This window comes from Vombatus ursinus, unplaced genomic scaffold, assembly GCF_900497805.2.
Source record: "Vombatus ursinus unplaced genomic scaffold, bare-nosed wombat genome assembly UNPS02011649.1, whole genome shotgun sequence".
Classification (NCBI taxonomy): Eukaryota; Metazoa; Chordata; class Mammalia; order Diprotodontia; family Vombatidae; genus Vombatus; species Vombatus ursinus.
The window spans coordinates 512,818-533,537 of NW_020951427.1; the positions used below are offsets into that span (position 1 = coordinate 512,818).

The 20,720-nt window shown below is 36.3% G+C and overlaps 1 protein-coding gene across 6 annotated transcripts in view; it reads left to right on the forward strand.

Moving 5' to 3' along the window:
- The first annotated feature begins 1,294 nt into the window (after positions 1-1,294).
- EZH2 (enhancer of zeste 2 polycomb repressive complex 2 subunit) overlaps positions 1,295-20,720 on the forward strand; it is a 74,034-nt gene continuing 54,608 nt past the window's right edge. For 3 of the 6 annotated variants that reach the window (XM_027856835.1, XM_027856839.1, XM_027856836.1), the window contains exons 1-3: positions 1,295-1,395; positions 15,255-15,378; positions 19,401-19,529. In XM_027856835.1, coding sequence (XP_027712636.1) covers positions 15,262-15,378; positions 19,401-19,529 — 246 coding nt within the window. In that variant the 5' untranslated portion in view covers positions 1,295-1,395; positions 15,255-15,261. The remainder of the gene's footprint in view (positions 1,396-15,254; positions 15,379-19,400; positions 19,530-20,720) is intronic. The other 3 variants (XM_027856837.1, XM_027856838.1, XM_027856840.1) reach the window with 1 other exon arrangement.

Below are 20,720 nucleotides of genomic sequence, written 5' to 3' on the forward strand. Positions count from 1 at the left end.
GGTGGAGTTCAGCTCAGGCCAGGCTTAAAAAGTTCTATTATCTAGTGAAGCAAATTATAATTTAGTTGGCCTATCTCAACAGTCCTTTGCTCATTCAGTACTAAATTTCGATTCTTGACTCTTAAGACTTGACTTGCTGCTTGTTTCTTGGGACTTGACCCAGGCCTTTTTAGACATTGCTACTGCATCATGTTCATTCAGCTTCATAACTGACAATCTTAACTACTCACTTTGTTTTCTACTACAGACATTACTACCTTTGAGTCCTTTTAGTGCCAAGACCTGGGTTCCTGTGTCACCAATCAGTTTTTCTTGACTTACAGTATGATTTTGCCACCACCTTGTCCCATGACTATGCTGAGCACCTATGATTTTATATTCCTTCTAAGTACAAGGGGGTCCCACATCTGCCTTGTGGTGGCAGTGCCAGGGTATGGGGGGGAAGGAGAGAGTAAGGAACAATGTAGATGCCACTGAAAATTCTAGAGTAGGGCATATGAAAGTACGGCTTGAATATTTGTAACTAGGGGGAGCATCGATTAGATTTGGAATAAACCAGTGAGGCCAGAGACTAACTCTAGTGGGATATAGTTGTGAACTGATGAAGACCTGAACTAGGGTGGGACCTTGGAAATGTAAAGGAAAACAGTGGATCAAAATAAAAGAATTTAAAAGAAGAATAGATGGGTCCAGTGAAAAATGAGATTAGGGAATAAAGGTAGCTGTGGGGTTAGATCCAGAAGGATGTTGATTTATGGTATATAGTTAAGAAATTTCATCACATTAGGTTTCCTTTAGATGAAGATACTTTGTATACTTCTAACAGTAAGAGACTCTCAGAAGTTTAGGAGTCATTTGTGTACAGGTGATAGTTGAAGCCATAAGAATAAGTGAATTTTCCAAGGGATTTTACCCGTTGAAATGTAGTAGAGGATTTAGGTTTGCTATAGGTAAAAGACAAAAGTGTGTCTTATGTAAAGATGATGCTTTATGGTTTAAATTATGCTTTATATTTCTTGACTCTGGTTCTCATATCTAGCTGTTGGTTATGTATTATCATTTCTGTTTTGCACATGGGGAAACTAATGTTCTGAGAGAGTGTATTACTTGCCCGGGTCCTACACGTAAGAATTTCTGATGGCGTCAGGACTTGAGCTCAGGCTGTTTTTGTATTTTACTGTATGTGGCCATGGAACCCTGTAGTGACAAGGCAGTTTATGGCAGAATGGTAGAACACAAAAGCTTAGAAGGACCTGAAAGACCATCTAATCCAAACTCCTTGTTTTACAGATGAAGAAACTGAGGCCCAGAGAAGTGAAGTGACTGCCAACGTCCCACAGCAAGTCAGTAGCCCAGTTGGGACTGGAATCAGAGTCTTCTGATTCCTGTTCAGGGGTAAGTGTTAGCGATTCAAATTTAACAAATATTCGTTATGGGCCTACTCTGCACTGAGGCGCTGGGAACACCTAGTTGTTTTCCTCAAGCAGTTTATATCCTATTGGGATTCTGTGCTCTCCAAGTATACCCTCCCTAATTTTCCTCAGAACGATTTAGAAAGCTAGAATATAGCCTGTTTATTTTGTTCCTATTATTGTCCAGTGGTTAAATGACCTTTAATTTTAGATATGTCATGGTGAAATGGACAAATTTATGGTCCTTTGGTGTTAAATTATAATTCAGCACAATAACATGTTCCTGACTTATAAAAAAAAAATACCTTGTATAATTAGTACATACCTTTCTAGGCAAATTCCAGGGAATAAAGAAGTTGAAAAATAATAATGAAATCCAGTATCATTGATAAAGGAAACACGTTTTAAAAGTTAAAAATATTTATGATAGATTGATCTGGGTTTTCATTATAAAATACAATTATTTTAGGGATAAGAACTAGACCTGTGATTTCTCTTTAGGGAGCTCTTGATACGGAGTATCACTCTGCTAATGTAGTTTGGCATTTTTTCTACAACTTAATAATCTTCGAGTTACCTCAGATACCATCAGGGTCATGTAGCCAGTACATGGCAGAAGTGGAACTGGAGCCCAGGTCTTCCAGGCCTCAAGTCATCTCTTTGTCTACCATACTATACTTCTCTATTATTTAGATATAGTTAAAATCATGAGCTATAAAGCTAGGTAAAATATTAGATGTGATTTACTTATCAGTTAAATTTGCAAAAGTATTTCATTTCATAAATTTAACCTCATAAGACTATGAGAGAGAATGGCTTATGAATTCCTTAGACCAAATTCAAATTGTATGTTTAAATTTATATTAGTCTTTGTTACTCCTTAAAGATTTGTTTATGTGTTTGTTTGGTTAAAGGTATAAAGTGTTTTTATTATCAGTTATAGCATCATGGATTGAGAGCTGAAAGGTGACCTTTGGAGTTCTAGGGTCCAGTCCCCTTCTTTTGCAGATAAGGAAGCCAAGGCCTGTACTCAGAAGGGTATCACTTGCTCAGTCATCCAGCTAGTATGTTTCTGAGACAAGATCTGAGGCAAAAATCTTCTAGACTTCAAGTCCAATACACTGTCTACTACCCTTTGCAGTCTTATGGTGGTTTGGGGTTGTGAAAAGACTGCAAATTAGCCTGAGAGATTGGAGATTTGTTCCCTAGATAGTGTTAAGATCCTAGAGTTTGGACTAGGAAACCATGGAAGTTATGATAATTTATTTAATTCTCTAAGGTTTGTAAAATACTTGATGTATGTCTCACTAGATCCTCACCACAACCCTGGGAGTCAGTGCTCCCTAATTTAGATGAGAAAACAGAAGGGTCTCCAGCTAACAGTTGTCTTAGGCAGGATTCAGACTTGAGTTTGGTGGACTCCCAAGTCCTGCAATGCACCATTTTTAGTGTTTGTGTCACAGACCAGTTTGGCTATCCGATGAAGCTGATAGACTCCTTCTCATGTTTTAAATGCATAAAATAAAATACATAGGATTACAAAGAAAACCAGTTATATTGCAGTACTTATTTAAAGAAATCCAAGTTTAAAGAACTCAGATTAAGAACACCTACTGTACAGTATTACTGATAACTTTTTCTTGAATACTTTCTGTAATGGGAAACTCACTATTTAATAAAGGACCTCATTCTGTTTTTTGGCAATTGTTAGCAAATTCTTCATCATATTTAGTTGAAGTTCTCTTTTAATTTTTTTTTTTTCTGCTAGGCAATGAGATTAAAAGAGTTGCCCAGGGTCACATAGCTAGTAAGTGTCAAGTGTCTGAGGCTGGACTTGAACTCAGGTCCTCCTGACTCCAGGGCCAGTGCTCTATTCACTGTGCCACCTAGCTGCACCTGAAATCCTCTTTTTAAAAAGTGACTTTAACTCATTGGTTCCTAGTTTTTGTCCTGTGGAATTATTTAGAAAATCTCTTCATTTTCCAAAGTAGGAAATGGACTCAAAGAGGTTCTAATTTATCAGGGTTAGGTAGCTTTGAATCTAAGTGCAGGATTTTACTTCTGTCTTTATTAATTTTGTCTTTTAAATTTTGGCATATAATTGTTATCCAGGTCTTTATCATCTTTAATTTTGTCAGTAAGTGTGTGAACTATCTCTTTGTGTTACGCACAGGTTTGTTGAGCATGCTTCTAATGTTTTCAGTCTAAGTCAGTGTTAAAGATGTTGAAAAGGGCAAGACTAAAGATGGAGCCTGATATCAAACTCACTGGCCTGTGTTTACGAAATGTATCACATTCTTCTTCTCTCCTTCTTTTTAAAAAATTGGGACAGTTTGACTGTCTTTAGTCTTATGGTATCTTTCCTATTCTGTATGAGGTCTCAAAAATTGCACAAAGTGTTTTTGTTCAAAGCTGCAAGTACTTTGCCAGTACTTTCAGTACTTGAGAAGTGAATTTACTTCATGTGAATTCATTTAAAATAACTAGAAACTTTCTTACTGTATCTTCATCTGTCTTATCTTGGCCTTCAATTGCAGTGTAAAATTTATTTAATTGTTTTTTTGTTAATTTGACAAGCATCAACATGTGAGCATTTCAGCAAACAAAGAACAGAAAAAGAAGATTGTATATGAAACTGATCTTTTATTACCTTATAGTTTTTAAAGTTATGAATTTGAGAAGCAGGATGACGTGGATAAGAAAGCTGGTCTTAGAAGCAGGAAGGTTTATGTTCAAGTCTGGCTTTCTTTTCTTTTTGTTTTTCATCACCACCTACCAACTTCACCCTGCTACCTGCATTTCTTCAGTTCTTTCTCATTTATGAGTGCTTTACTCTTTCCAATTTTAAGATCATTCTCCGAATTAGAGAGAACAGAAGCAAAATAGGAGTTGAATAGCTCTGCGTTTACTCTCATTTCTTAATATATCAACTGGCCTGGTGGGATAGCTGATCCCTGCTTTCCCTCCTTCTTCCTCTGAATGGCGTTTTGAAAACCAAACCAAAAATCTTTTATTTGTTATTTTTTAAAATTTATTTTTCATTTTTTAAATTTGTTTTTTGTAATTTTCTTGGAGTCCTTATTTTAAGGTGAATTGGTGACACCTAAGGTGAAATCCGAATTGCCATATCTTTTTGTCATTGTTTGGGCATTGTGCTAATAAGTGTTTTACAAATAATTTGTTTTGGTCCTTCCAACAACCCTGTGAGAGGTTGGTGGTATTATTCTCATTTTATAGTTGAGGAAACCGGCAGAGAGAAGTTAAGTAACTTGCCCGTGATCACATGGCTAGGAAGTTTCTGGATCTGGATTTGAACTCAGGTATTCCTGGCTCCAGGCCCAGGAAGCATTCAATCCACTGCCCTTGCTTGGCTTCAGTCTTTAATAGTGGGGGACTATAGCCACATTTCTTAGCTTCCTGAATTGTAAAATGGTAATAATATGGTACAGCCTGCCATAATTAAGACATTTTATGAATGTGAGGAGGGTTGTGCAATGCGCCTTTCATCTATGTGGGTTTTATCTGTATCCTTTCTCACCTGGCTGCACCACTTTGGGACTTCTCTGACTGGCTTCTCCACCAATCAGGAAACCTCATCGTCCTGTAGGATCTCATCAGCTTTGAGTCTCCACCTCTTCACCACTTCTGCCTCTCTAATTGGGGGAGTGGGGGATGGGGGATATGAATTGGAGACCTCCATTTAAGGAGAGAGCTCAGCGCAGACATCTCATTTCTCACTACTTTAGGGCTTCTCTCACTGACTTCTCAACTATACCTTTCATACTTTCTCTTCCCCGTTCACTCCTTTCAGCTTCCTTTTGTGGGTTGTCTTCCTCCCTTAGATTGTAAGTTCCTTGAGGGCAGAGAGTGTCTTTCATTTTTCATATTTTTATCCTTAATGCTTAGAAAAGTGACTGGTATGTAGTAGGCATTTAATAAATATTTATTGACTGTTGGTATGAATAACAGATTTTAGCTATAAAAAGATAAACAAGGGGCTTCCTGCTACTGTTGATAGTAATTCTACTTAAGTGAAACATTTTTTCACCTTAATAGTAAGCCCCAATTGATAATGAGAAGGCTTTTATTACTGAAATTTACAAGGCTTAACAGAAAGGTTCAAGAAATGCTCAAATCTTAAACTGCTATGGAGTTAAATCATCCTAATTACTTTCTTTCATTCAAGAAATACTCCTTTTTTTAAAATGTTCATGAAACATCTCCGTAATAATAATGTAGTCCAGAATTTTGCCAGGAATAAAAGTCAGGTTCATTGGCCTATAGTATATAGAATCCATTCTCTGCCCTTTTTTGAAAATTGCGACCGTTGCCATCTCCAGTCCTGTGGCTTCTTTCCCATTCTCCTTAGTCTTAGAGATATCATCTGCCTTTTTTTCAGCAGTCAGATTTGTCAGATTCTTTTCAGGACCATGGGAAGATATTGTTTTATCAGGACTCCACAAGGGTAGTTATTTGTCCTTTTTGTTCATGCTCTTACTTATCTTAGCCTTCAGTTTCTTGTTAATTATTCTTATTTTGTCCTTTCCAGTCTTAAGGTTATTTTCTCCTTGGCAGAGAAAACAGACAAACATAAGAATTGGACCATTTTGCCTTCTCACTGTCTTCTGTTGTCAGCATCTTGTTCACCTAAATTAGTAGTTTTATCCCTTTGATCCTTTTCAATATAACTAATATTCCCCTCTCCATTTTGTTGTCCTTAATATCCCTTGCCAAGCTCAGCTCATTCTGAACTTTAGCTCTCCTGACTGTATTATGAGACCATGCCATGATTTTGTATTCGTCCTCTATCACTTGCCCTTGCATTCATTGTCTATACTTAAAAAATCTTAAGTTGGTTGATGTGTTAATCTATTGCACTTCCTTTTTTGGACTTACAGATTTTTACATAAAAAGCACACTGAATAGTAATGCTGCTCTTATTTGTTAATTGTTATTTGGCATATCTGAACTCACAAAAGGGAAGGCCTTGTGGCTTAACTTGAAACACTTGGGGAAAGAGGCAGGTGGTAAGATAATATTGGGATCATAGTCTCCTGAGAAACAGGAATGCAGTTTATTCTCCAGAAAGGTAGGATACATTTATAACTTAGGAGGAATTTGGAGGAGCCTTTTTAACTTAGCTAATATCCAGTTTATGCTCTTGTGGATCCTCCTTGTTTTGGTGCAGGATACCTGAATGTTCTCACAAAACAGGGTCCTTAAGGAGTGAGGAAGAAAGTCAGAGTTGTTCCCCCCCCCCCCCCCCCCCCCCGGAAGCACATTGTCTTTATCAGGCTCTTGTGATTGGTTTTCTACTTGTGAGATCATGAGCAGGGAGGCACCAACACACTGGGAACCTAGAATTTCGTAGCTAAGTGCAGAAGATCCTAGCTATGTGGGTTTCTAGAAAAGGAGCAGGGCAGGAGGGAGGGAGGAAGTACCAGGCAGGAGGAGGGGCATCCACAGCAGAGACAGCCTGTCACAAGGGAGCCTCTGTCCAGAAAATCATTTTTTTTCAGACTATTGTACTCTACCCCTCAACAGACTGGCTTTCCCTTAAGACAGCTGGGCATGCAAATTTTCTTTGCCAACTGTTTAGCTTCCTAGTATGACAGTAACATAGAACACAAAGTAAATCCATTTAAATCGTGAATCCTGGAGCAGTGATTTCAAGAACATAGCCTTCTTTTCTTTAGCTGATCACAGGTACAAAGATGATAGTGGAGTTTCCCTTCCATATATACCCATTCTTTTCTTCTTTCCCTGGGGTGTTGACCTCAGTGGGTTAGTTTACCTCTTCTGGGGGAACATACTTTTCTCCTACTGCATCATCTTTTCTTTCTTTGAAGCTAAAGTTGGAATAAGATATGAAACACATCAAATAGATAGTTCTCCTTCCTACATCCCTAGTTGGGATGTTTTTGAAATTAATATTAAGTGACCTAGAAATTCTTATAAGCCAGAGTTTCACTTAGGACCAGCCCTTTTTTGCACTTGGTGCCAGGACAATGAAGAATAGCTTGTTCCCAATTTGAGGTCTAGGTCTACTGGGGACAGCATTCAGAGATGGGAATAGAAGGAGAGAAAAATATCAGTGGAAGGATGGAAAAAATTGGCAGATTGTTTTGCCTTTAGGACATAAAGTTGTTTGAAGATTATTCTTATCCATTCTGTCCATCCTGTAGCTGTATGTCTGAACTGTCATTAAGAGATATGATCATAAAGAGGCCTCAAGTTTAATACATATCTTGGAGGTGGACTTTGCTATTCTTATATAGAAGGATTTTCAGTTAGTTTCCTAAATTATTCCTTTAGTAATTCTTTCCATATTTCTATTAGTTTTATTGTCTGGAAGTAACAGAGGCAATATAGAAAGACCAGTAATGCTAAGTTCTGAGGCCTGTGCCTGAAGAGAGAGAAATGTACCTTGATCTTAGACAGTACTGCCTGGTGGGCTATAGGACTATAGTATACACTTCATCAGCCCTTAATAGTGGAGGATACTCTAGTTTTATTTTAAAGAAGAGCAAAACCAAAATCAGAATAGTGTTAATCTCAGAGTATAGGTCATCTACTATACAGAGAAGAAGCCAATATATTCTGGGCTATCACTGTCAAGTTGTAAGCACTTGACCAGAGTGTAGTTGCTAATATTTATGTTGTGCTTAAAGGTTTGGAAAGTGCTCTACACATACCTCTTTTCCTTATAACAGCCTTCCTTGTAACAACCCTATGAGATAGTTGCTATTAGTATTATCTCCTTTTACAGATAAGGAAATTGAAGCTAGTGCCCCAGTGACTTGCCCAGCATCACACAGCATCACATTTGCTTAGTAGGTGACTGAGGATTTGAACCTAGTTTTTCTCCACTACACGTCTAGGACTCTATTCATACTGGGACAGTAGTTGTTGTCAGCTGGGTAATTTGCAGTGACTTTCACCAACTCTCCCCTCATGACCGTGATGTTTAACTCTAGGGAGACTGTGGTGTTATAAATTCAGTATCTTGTCTTCCATGGCTACCAGTTTCATAGGCGTGACATGGAAACCTTCAAATTGAAGTGTAATAATTCTAGTGAGAAGGTTTACTTGGTTGTTCACCTTGTGGTTAGGTAGTGATTTATTACTTCATTCAAAAAACATTTACCAAGTGCCTACTATATGCTGGTCATTGGGAATCTAAAGACCAAACCAAAAAAAAAAAAATTCCCTGGCCTTAGAAAATATTTACGAAGTAATTGCTAGAAGGGGGTCGCTAATAACTAAGTGGAGGATCAGAATAGGTTTCCTGTAGGAAGTGTACTTGCCTAAGATTGGAAGGAAATTAGGGATTCTAGGAGGCAGAGGTGAGAAGAGAGTGCACTCTAGGTATAGGAGGACTGTCTGGAAAGGTATGAGACGAAATGGAATGTTAGTTATGTACAACACCAAAGATGCCAGTTCGCCTGAAATGTAGAGTCCATGAAGAAGAGTAATATGTAACAAGTCAGATTGGACTTTAAAAACCAAACATAGGAGTTCATATTTGATCCTAGAGCCATGGAAACTTCCTGAATAGAGAGTGAGTGACAATAGTCAGGCCTGTATGGTAGTAATATAAGTTTGACAGCTGTGTGGAGGATAGTTTATCAAGGTGAGAGACTAAAGACTGAGGCATTATTTTAAAAAATATTATTGATAACTTTTATTTTTACGTTGTCTAGTTTTCCCCTCAATCTCTTCCCCTTCTGCTTCCCTGAGAACTATCCCTTATAACAAAGAATTTTTTAGAAAAGAAAGAAAAAGAGGAAGAAGAAGGGGAAAAATGTAGTAAAACTGACAAATATATTGAAGAAAATCTCATGTTGTGTACTATGTTCTACATGCGTGGCTCCTGATCTCTGTAAATGAACAGAGGGAGTTATCTTCTGTTTCTTAGAGGCCAAGCTTTCTTCTTTATGAATTTTGCAACATACAGTTTTGTTTGTAGTAATTGTTCTCACCATTTGCATTGTTGTATTCGTTGTGTATATTGTTTTTCTTGCTTTTTAAAACTTAATTTTGCATCAGTTCATATAAGTTTTTCTGTTCTCCTTTATGTTAATCTTGCTCATTGTTTCTTATAGCACAATAATATTCAGTTATATTCAAGTGCCACAATTTTCTTAGCTATTTACTAATCAAAAGATATTTACTTGGTTTCTTTTTTTGGAAAAAGTGCTACAGTTAGGTCTGCAGTTAGGAGACTATTGAAATAGGTAAGGCAAGAGGTGATGAGGGCCGGAATTAGAGTGATGGCTGTGTTGAGTGGAGAAAAGGGGACAGATACAAGTGATATTGGGGAAATGGAATTGATGAGACTTGGCAACTCATTGGATATCAGGGCAGAGGAAAGCATTGGGAATGACTACAAGATTTGTCAGCCAGGCCGTAACTAGACGTATTGTGGTCAACAGGAATAGGGAAATAGAAAGACAAGAGGGTTTAAGGAAAAAAAATTAATTAGTTCTGTTTTGGATATGTTGAGTTTGGGACATCCATTTTGGAGCTTCTGATGTGGAAACCCCCTCCAGTAATGCAGTTTGGAAATTCATCTGTAATTTATAATCTTAGAGACATTTTTGGAAGAAGGGATGAGGTTATAAGTGATTTACTCATCATGACATAGCTACTGTGTGTCAGAGGCAGAATTTGAACTTTGATCTGACTGGAAGGCTGGACTCACTATCCATTACATGTATCCTGATGCCTGGCAGCTGTCTTTGTGTGTTCTTTTAATCTTTTCTCTGAGTTGAGTAATTTTAACTTTTTGCCAACAATTTGTATCCTTGTTTTTATGTGCAAAAGTTTCCTGATTTGCTCTTTACTTTGAATTTCACTACTGGTGTTTATATGTTTTATTGTACAAATGAAATTGTTCAGTGAGATTAAACATTAACCCTAAAGCACAACCCTGAGAATATTTTTTAAAAAATTGATATCTTTTACCCCACATTTTGAGAAAGTTTTTTTTAAATTAACGAAAAATTAAAATTAACAGATAATTTAAAAATTCTCTCCCTCTTATTGGAAAAATAAAAACAAAATCATATGCATAAAAATTTAGATGATCAAACAAAAGAATTTTCCACATTGTCCAAGTTCAAAAAAATATGTCTCATTCTGCATCCTAAGTCTATTACCTTTCTGTGAGGAGGTTGTTAAGCCTGCATTGTCATCAGTTGTCTTGAATCATGGTTGGCTATTGTATTGATCAGAGTTCTTAAGGCTTCCAGTTTATTTGTTTTCATAGTGTTGTTATTTATATTTAATGTTCTCCTGGTTCTGCTTACTTTGCATTGTATCAGTTGTACAAGTCTTCTCATGGTTTACTAGCAGAGTAGTATTCCATTATATTTATATACCATAGTGTTCAGTCATTATTCAACTGATAGGCATCCTTTAGTTTTCAGTTCTTTGCTATTAGGAAAAAAAGGGGTTATTGTAGTTTTATGTTCTATGCTATTAAAAAAAGGGGCTATTGTAAATATTTTGTACATATGGATCCTTTTCTTCTTTCTTTGATCACCTACATTCCCAGTGCATAGCTAGGTCAAAATTAATGTGAGTTAGAATAGTGTGAAATTTAATTTAGTCAAATTATAAATAATTCCAGGTTGTATTTAATGAGTCAAAATTCCATTAATGCAACTCAGAGAGGCCCCATGCAGGTTGGCACATGTAATGGATAGTGGGCCCAGCCTTCTAGTCAGTTAGATCAAGGTTCAGATTTTGCCTCTGACACCTAGTGGCAATGTCACGATTGGTAAATCACTTATTATCTCTCATCTCTCTACCCCAAACTATCTCTAAGACTATAAATATTAATTTCCAAACTTTATCACTGGAAGGGGTTTCCATACCAGAAGCTTCCTATACTGCTGAAGGTACAAAAAAACGAGGAAATCTAGGAATGTAACAAGATCTATAGATTATTTATTTCTAGTGAGAGCCAGTAAAGGGTTTTAACATGTCATTCCATGGCCAGTCTGCACTTATCTATTGTCTTGCATGTGGATGTGATGTGCTGCTGTGTACTATATTACCAACAGTAATGTTAATTTTTTTAAAAGCCCTTAACAAAGTAGAAAAAAGGAAGAATACTTTAGATGGAAACATTATCAGCACAAAAAAGAAGGGGTTTGTTATTAGAACAAAAAATGATGTAAGTGAACAGTATGACATGATCATAGCACCCCTAAGACGGAATGAGATGTTGGAATGCCTGGATGTATGGTGCAGAATTTTATAAAACACACAGGTGAAACAAAAGAAAAAGACAAAAGTTGCATCAGCTTTTGGTGGTTTGCGAAAAGCTACAAGGAATTGAAGTGGTAAGTGATAAAAATGGAGCATCTTTTAACTGTAGATTGAAGATTGCAATAAAAAATGCATTCCTTTTTGCAGAGTAGCCATTGAGACAAAGCTTTGTATTTAAGGCAGTAATAGAAAATGGAAATGAAGTGAATAGTGAAGAAACTTTTACTATAAGCATTGGTTGGTTAATTGTATCACTTTAAAAATTGAGTTCCATTGCATAATTTTAAAATTTCTGGAGAGGTGACTAGTGGTGATGAGGATGCAGCAGCTAATGTTTTGGAGAAAATAATTGAAGAAGGTGGATACACTGGTCAAATTTTTTTTTTAATGTGGATGAACCAAACTTGTTCTGGAAAAGAATGCCTTCTAGGGCTTATTTCTAAGAGAGAAAAAAACTCAACTTGGATATAAAATGTCTAAGGATCATGTAATATTTTTATTGGGAAGTAATGCAGAAAGGGATTTTAAATAAAAACCAATAAAAACCAAGGATAAAGTTCTCTGTACTTTTCCAGCTTATGTACTCTTCCCTGGGTGATGTCTGTGAGGGCTGGGATGGAAGTAAGAGTGGTGGACTAGCAGTGAGGGGAGTGAGGGGGAAGGGCTACTGACACTTCCAGGACTCTTGTGCCTATCTGCTTTGATGGGGGCAGTTGGTAAGCAGTTACTGCTGGTGGTGATGAAGAATGTGGGCCCCCTCTCCACAATAATTTCTCTCATCAGTGATGGCTGTGGGGGCTGGGGTGGAAACAGGTCTAGTGGTTTGAAGACACTGCTATTCCGAAAGCTCTTGGGTTCAGGGTATTGGACTGTTCCCATCAGGATCTGAAGGGACGTGGTAGTCAAGGTGGCGATAGTTTGACTTGTGTGGTGCATGCTGCCTCCTGTCTTTCCCCTATTACTCATCATTTGTGATTAATCTTAAATCTCAGACTAGAGGATATTATGTAAAGCCTAATAACCCTGCATCCTTACTTATCAGAGATTCAATCAAGTGGACATGGAAACATATTTCAGAGTATGAAGTACCTAATAAGTACTGTGTCCTTATTTGTCTAGGGGTTCTCCCAAATCTCTCATGACTGTTCTGTTCAGCAATATCACCCAAGCTGCTTCTTGCGTGAATCCAGAATTAAAAATGCTAATTTACAGGGGCATAACTAAATCATAACCACTGCCTTCTTTTTCTCAACAGTAAACAAACTGAACCCAAAGCTGAAGAGCCTGTTTGAGCCTCTTCTATGACAAGGCCCACTTCGTTTAAAAAAAAAAAAAGTGTTTGATCCCAAAAGCATTTGTTAATCAAGGTGTCATGTTTAGTTAGAGTATTGCTTCATTCCAACAAAAGAAAATTGAAAGATAAACTGCATTCCAATTACAATGCATTTTAAAGTGTGCAAAATTCTTGACATAAGTTATCTTATTTGAGACTTACAACAACCCCGTGAATCAGTATATTATTGTCCCCATTTTATTGATAAGGAAGTTAAGGCTCAGAGAGGTTAAGTGACTTGCCTCAAGTCATACAACTTTCACTTCAGAAACAGGATTTAAATTTCAAATTTAACATTCTATTCATTTACCTTGCATATGCTCTCCATCATTTGAGACCCAAATACTATGATCAACTTCAAATGATGACTGAATAGATGTTAAATAAAATTAAGGCCAAACTCAACAAAACATAAATGTCATAATATTATTTTTCTCTAATCCTCTACCTAATCAGAAAACAGTCTGCTTGTTTTCTCTAAACCCTCCCCTGAAGTTCCCAGTTTCTTTCAAGGGTACCATCATTTTACCAGTCACCCATGTCTGCAAACCTTAGTATCATTTTCAGCTTGTCTCATTTACCCTACAAATCTAATCTCTTGCCAAATCTTGTCATTTCTTTCTTTACAATGTCTCCACACAGCTACCATCCCAATTCAGGCCCTCATCACCTCTTTCCTGTTATAATAGATCATCTTGACCCAAGTCACTTCCTACTCTAATCCATCCTCTGCTTAGTGGCCAAAGTGATTTTCCTAAAGTGCAGTGCTCATAAAGCTCCAATGGCTCCCTAGTTGTTTATCTCTGAGATCAAATGTAAAGTCCTTTCTGTGATTCAGTCATACTAATCTACTTGTTCTTCTTCATACACTCCATCTCCTTCTGTGTGCCTTTGTAAAGGACCTTCACCTCTTAGAATCCTTGGCTTCCTTTAAAATTCTGTTCAAGTATTATCTCTTCTAGAAGGCCTTTCCTGGTCCCCCAGCTGCTATAGCCACCCCATCTAAGGTTACCCTCCTTCTACCTTGTATTTGTCTTATATGTTCTGATTTGTATATGTTGTCTCCCTCATTAGAATGTAAGCTCTTTGAGGGCAGTGGCTGTTTCATTATATCCTCAGGTATCAGTCCAATATCTAGCATGTAGTGTAGTCCTTAATAAATGCTTGTTGATTGAATGATATGGGAAATTAACAAAAATATGCATTACTAAAAACCATTCCCCAGTGGAAGGAATGGTTAAAGGATATGAACAAACAGTTCTCAAAAAAAATTTTCAGCATGAAAACTTGCACAAAATCATTAAGGGTATGCAAAGCAAAATAACTGTGAACTTTTACCTTACACTTGGCAAGGATGACAAAAATTGCCAAAGGGGTCTATGACACATACAAAAAGGTCAAGAGCCTCTGAAATAAGGGGAATATTTTTGTATGTGGAAGCCATTTTGGAAAGACAGGGATGCTAATACACTGTTAATGGGACTGTGACTTGATCTAAATATGTTGGAAAACAATTTGGAATTGTGCTAAAAAAGTGATTAAAATGGATCTTGATAGAGATTGCTGTTAGATGATGTAACTGACACGCACTATGCCTTCATCTGAGCAAATAAGTCTTGGGAGTTTCGTAAAGGTAAAGAAAAAAAGGAGAGTTTATTAGATAATGTCAAGTGGAATAAAAGGTAAGAACTGCCTCTATATTGAACTTTTACTATAATTTGTAGACTTTATGTATATTAAACTTTATTTTTCTATTTTTGTTGTATGTCGTCTTCCTGCTTCATTTAATTTTTGGTTGATCTTTTTAAAGATTATGATGTTGATCTTATTTCCTACTTGTATATTAATTCATTAACCAGATCTTTTATATGTGTAAAAGGGGTTTTAAAAAATGGCCAAAGCTAGCTTATGGCATTATACATTTAACTCCATTATTATTGGTTACATTTTTAGTAAAATGACTAGAGACTTTGGAGCCTTTGTAAGTCCAAAGTTTATTTAAAGATTCATTTTATGGTTTATCCTTGTCATGAAATGCTTTTTTCCTTTTTTCCTGAAAATATAAATGTTGTACAGGATGGGTATATTTCTGCAAATGACAGATTGTAGTATAATACTTTTTCCTTTCTTGTTTTTATTTACTTAGCATTGAAATAATATTAAATTGAATATAACTGATCATGTTTAGGTTATGTAGATTAGTTATTTTAGTGTGAAACCATTGCTTTTAGGATAATCATGGGCCAGACTGGAAAGAAATCCGAGAAGGGACCAGTTTGTTGGCGGAAGCGTGTAAAATCTGAATACATGAGACTGAGACAACTCAAGAGGTTCAGACGAGCTGATGAAGTAAAGGTATGGGTTCATTATTATTTTTTTTAACAACTTTATTTTATTTTTTACATTTTGAACTTAAACACTAAAAAAGAACATTTACATAAATAGAACTGTAGACAGAGGTTTGTATACGAAACATTGAATTTACATTTCATGTTTCATATCACTTTAAAAAAAAGTAAACAATAGATTCCACACATTACTTTCAAAACTGTTCTCCCTTTTTGTGCTTCCTTCTGAAATTCCTTTGTGTGTGTGTGTGTGTGTGTGTGTGTGTGTGTGTGTGTGTGTGTGTGTGTGTGTTTTTAACTTCAGTGGCCTTTTTGGCCATTGTGTGGCGGGGGAATATCATTGCAAATCTGCTCTTTCCATTTTAACCCACTGCAATTAAAAACAGAGAGGAAGGAAAACAACCTCTTGTAACAAATGAACAGTCAAGCAAAGTAAAACTACCTGGTGGCCACATGGGTAACATACCTCATGATAGGTCCTATGTAGACATGGTTGGTCATTGCATTGATCAGAATTCTCAAATCTTTCAAGTTGTTTTTCTTTACAAAGTTGTTGTCTTTGTATAAAGTGTTCTCTTGATTCTGTTCATTTCATCCTGGGTCAGTTTATACTAGACAGTATTCTCTGAAATCACTTTCATCATTTCTTTCAGCTCAATAATATTCCCTTATGTTTATATGTCCCAGTTTGTTGAGCCGTTCCTTAGTTGTCTAAGAGGCAATTTAAGGCATTCCATAGTTTCTAGTTTGTTTTTTTTCTTCTTTTCTCTCTTTTAATCACCCTTCAAGATGAGGAAGTTTGTTTTTCTTTTGCCTGTTCCCTTACCAGTATTATTCATCCTCTTAAAAACCCACATCCCGAATTCTCACTTGTTTTCCTGTTAAAACTGATATATATCTTTTACACCAAGCTGTTTATATGTATGTCCAATCCTCCTTTGTTTTTTCACATCAGTGAGGTTCATCTGATGTCTGTTCTCCTTCCATATTTGTATATTCTCACATACCCCAATTATGAGATGTTCCACTTTCCCATTTCTTCCTTTCTACACAAATGTATTGCTCCTTTTATTCTCCCTTCTCTTTACCCTTAAAATACAACTTACCTACTATCAAGTCCTCTCAAACCCTTTAGAGACATTGGTTCCTCAAGTGTTAATTGTTTTTTTCTCCTCCTGTTATTAGAATGTTAGCATTGTCCACTGTCATAGAGCCCTTTACGGAATTGTTCAAATAAATTTATCTTTCTAATTTTCTGCTGACTTTGTTTTTGTATTTCAAAATAGCTAATAGGCCCTGATCTTTTCATTGAAAGGATTGAAAGTCTTCTCTTCCATTAAGGGTCCACTTTTTTACCTATAAGATTATACTCAGTTTTACTGGTTAATTTATTCCTGGTTGTGAGCTATCCCATTTTTCTTTTGGAACATTGTATTCCAAGATCTCTTGTTTATAGGAAGAGCTGCCAAGTCTGGACCATAGTTCCTTGGTACCTGACCTCACTCTGTTTAAGCTTACAGTATTTTTTTCTTGATGTGAGAGTCTGGTATTATTTTGTCTGTGACTTTCCTGGGACTTTTGAATTTCCTTTCAGAAGTAATCAGATCATTTCTAGTTTGTTTGCTTTTTTTTTTTTTAAATAGATTTGGAAAGTTTTCATTTTTGATTTTTTGGAATATTGCCTTCTGGGTCCCCCCCCCCCCCCGCTTTTTTTTAGTCATGCTTTTCAAGGAGTTCGATGATTCTCAAATTATTTCTCCTTGACCTGTTTTCCAGGTTATTAGTTTTTTGATATCTGACACTTTATTTTTTTCTTTTCTTTTCTACAAATCTTTTGACTGTGTTCTAATATTTCTTGTTATTGCATGAAATTATTGATTTCTATTTTGTCTATTTTAGTTTTTAGGGAGTCTATTTCTTTGGTAAGGTTTACAGACTCTTTTAAACTATTCTTTTGATTCCTTCCTTAAGCTTTTATTTCATTTTTAATCTCTTGTTTAATTTTAGATAATCCTGAAGTCCTAGTGGAAAATCCATTTTTTTTTTTTTGAGACTCAGCTTACAACTTTTATGGAGTTACTCTCTCCTTTTAGGATTTGTAAAAAAAATAAATAAATTTCCATACTTGTTGGTGCCTTCTTTGACTTACTCAACTTTATAGTCTTATTTCCTGAATTGGAGATTTATGCCAAAGCCAGGTTCAGTCCCCAGTTGTACTTTTGGGTATGATTAGCATTACTTGGTCCCTCCTGGGTCCCCTTGGAGACCCTCAGGGCCCTCTATGGCATTTCAGGACAGAGTGCCAGGGACCTCTGAGTCCATCTCTGTACTAACTGAGAGATTGCTGACTTGTCTGCTGCTGGTGCTGGTACTGCTAATGGCCTTGCTTTCCTGTTGCTCATGGGCTTCTAGCTGGTTTTTTTTTCTGCAGTTCTGAGGTAGAAGTTGCATACTATAGCTCCTTCCTGGATGTCTTGAGCATTATTTAGTTTGGTAGGAATTTCAGGTATTTGTTGGGGTGTATGAGTAGTCTGCCTTTGTTCAAGCAGTCATCTAGGCCATTCTTCTTCCTTCCTTGTTGAGTTTGGTATCTGGTTTTTTCTCTCTTCCCCAGTTCCTGCCCTCATACTAGGGGATTTCAACATACGTACTGACTCTCTCTCAAACATCCAAACTACTCAGTTTTTTAACCTCACTTACCATGAGCTACTCCTTCACTCATCCTCAGTTATACACAAAGATGGTCATACCATTGGTCATGCCATTACCCACATATTCACCATGTTCACGAATTATGAAATCCTCTCATCTGACCATAATCTACTTACTTTCTACCTCTCCTTCTGCCTTTCCTTACAAAACTATATCCACACAATGACTTCTAATGCTGTCCCCAAAGTTCTCTCCCAGGCCATCTCCTCTGTCCTAGTCATTCTCTCCTTTTTTCCCCAACTTCACCCCTTGGTGAACCAGTTCAATTCTCAAGTCTTTAACCCCCCTTATCATTTTGCTGATTGTGCACTGTCATGCCTCAACCTTGGATCACTCCCACAACTGCTTTCTTTACTAAATATGTGCTGCTGAATGAAGGTAGAGAAAATCATTCATCCACTCTATTTGGGTCCACTACAAATTTATGTTATACAACCTCAACTGGGTCTTCATTGCCTCTAAGCAATCCTACTATACCTCCCTTTTCAACTCACTATCCCAACCTGTCCATCCCTCTTCTAATCTCCCATGCCTTCCCCTTCTCCCAGTCTCTCAGTTAAGGATCTTGCCTTATGTTTTACAGAAAAAATTGAAGCTATTAGCTGTGAACTTCCATTGCTCCCCTCTTCATCATTGTGCATCACTGTGTGCCTTCTACTACTAACTCCTCCTAATTTAGCTCTATCTCACATGAAGAAGTGGCCTTATTCCTTAACAAGACTAACTCCTCTGCCTGCACAAGCAGTCCTACTACATTTCATCTCCTCCAATTTTCTTTAATTTCTCCTTGTCTACTTTTTCCTTCTCTATTGCCTGCAAATATTCCCATGTCTCCCCTGTCCTCAAAAACCTCACTTTATCCTTCCATCCCTATTAACTATTGGTCTATATCTCTTCTGCCCTTTATTATTTACTTAGCTAAATTCCTTGTAAAGGTGGTCTCCAAGAAGTACCCCTATTTTCTCTCCTCTTATTTCACTACCCCTTAAAATCCAGCTTCTGACCTCATCATAACACTGAAAATGTTCTCTCCAAAGTTATCTTCATTTCCTTGTTTTCTGTATTTCTAAAAATCAGTTTGTCTTAATATGTAACAAGGAAAATATAGTGAATATTTTTTTCGGAAAATGTTCATTTGATCTATTTTTTCTACTGTGAAATACTAGGTATATTGTTTTATTTATATATGTATGTATGTATTATACATACATACACGTATTTGACAAACTTGCTTTTATGATAGCATTCTAGGAAAATTGCTTGATGATGTGAAATTAACAATTCCCCTCTCCCCCCACCCTTTTTTTTTTTTTAAAGAGTATGTTTAATTCTAATCGGCAGAAGATTCTAGAAAGGACAGAAATCTTAAACCAAGAATGGAAACAGCGAAGGATACAGCCTGTACACATCATGACTTCTGTGAGCTCATTGCGCGGGACCAGGGAGGTTGGTTAACATGACATGTTGTAGTAATGTCAGCACATTTTGGTTTTTTTAGTGGAAAATTGGTTGGAAGTTGTGAGGAAATCATTGACTTTTCAAAAAGCATGCTTATCTTTTTGTTATTGGCTTTCTTTTATGAAATTTTCAGCTGCTGTTTAAGCATTTTAAAAATTGAAATATTTAATAAGCTTTTGGCACCACCATTGGATTTCTCTTCATAATAATAAGCAGAATTGACCATTAATTAGCATGAATTAGTCTCATGCTAAGAATTCCCTGCCTCCCCTCTCCCCCTCCATATATGGTTTACAAAATGTTTTTGTTAGATACTCTTTTTGAAGACTGATGTTCTTCTTTCTCTGTTAGAAGTAAGGGCTTTGACTTTGGGCTCCAGAGAATATTGTACTTAGCTTTCTAGCAAATACTCTGAAAAAGGTGAGTGGAACCAGTTAGATTTAAATATAAGCAACAGCAATTCTTTCTTCTGAGCTAGGGAATTATTTTGGACAGTAAGAATATTTTTATAATTAAACAAAGAATTAGATTTATTAATTTGAATCAGTATATACTATTGTTAAATTTTTTTAAATGATGGAAGTTTGAGCAATACAGACTATGTCTTCTAAGAGAAATAGGATTTCTTTTCTAGCTTAGTCAGCTCCCAGGAAGAGATAAAGCCATTTCTTCTGCATAACTCATGTTATGGTTCTGACTATATGTTTTTAAATTTCTGGAAACTTAAAAATTGAGAACACCTTTTCTGTCTCTCTTCCCCTTCACCTACTCCCACACCCCTCCCATGCCAAAATTGTAGGGAGAAACTGAAATATGAATTACTCATTTGTTAGTTTTGAAATATAAAAATTATGGATATTTAATTTGTATTATTTACAACATTTTCATCTTTGGTGTATTGCATTTAAAAGTTTTTATGAAACAAAATTTCATTAGCCAATATTTATTTTTTATGTTTTAGATAAAAATGAAACCCTAAGGGTATTGGCCAGTAAATAATCTCTTGGTTTTTGTCAGTTCAAGCAGAATAACTTTTAAAAATTGGGAATAGAAGAAAACCAGTAAACGTTCTATTTATTTGTTTACTTCATGGCTTTCATTTTCAAGCAGATATTGAAAGTAGTATAATATAGTATAGTATAGTATAGTATAGTATAGTATAGTATAGTATAGTATAGT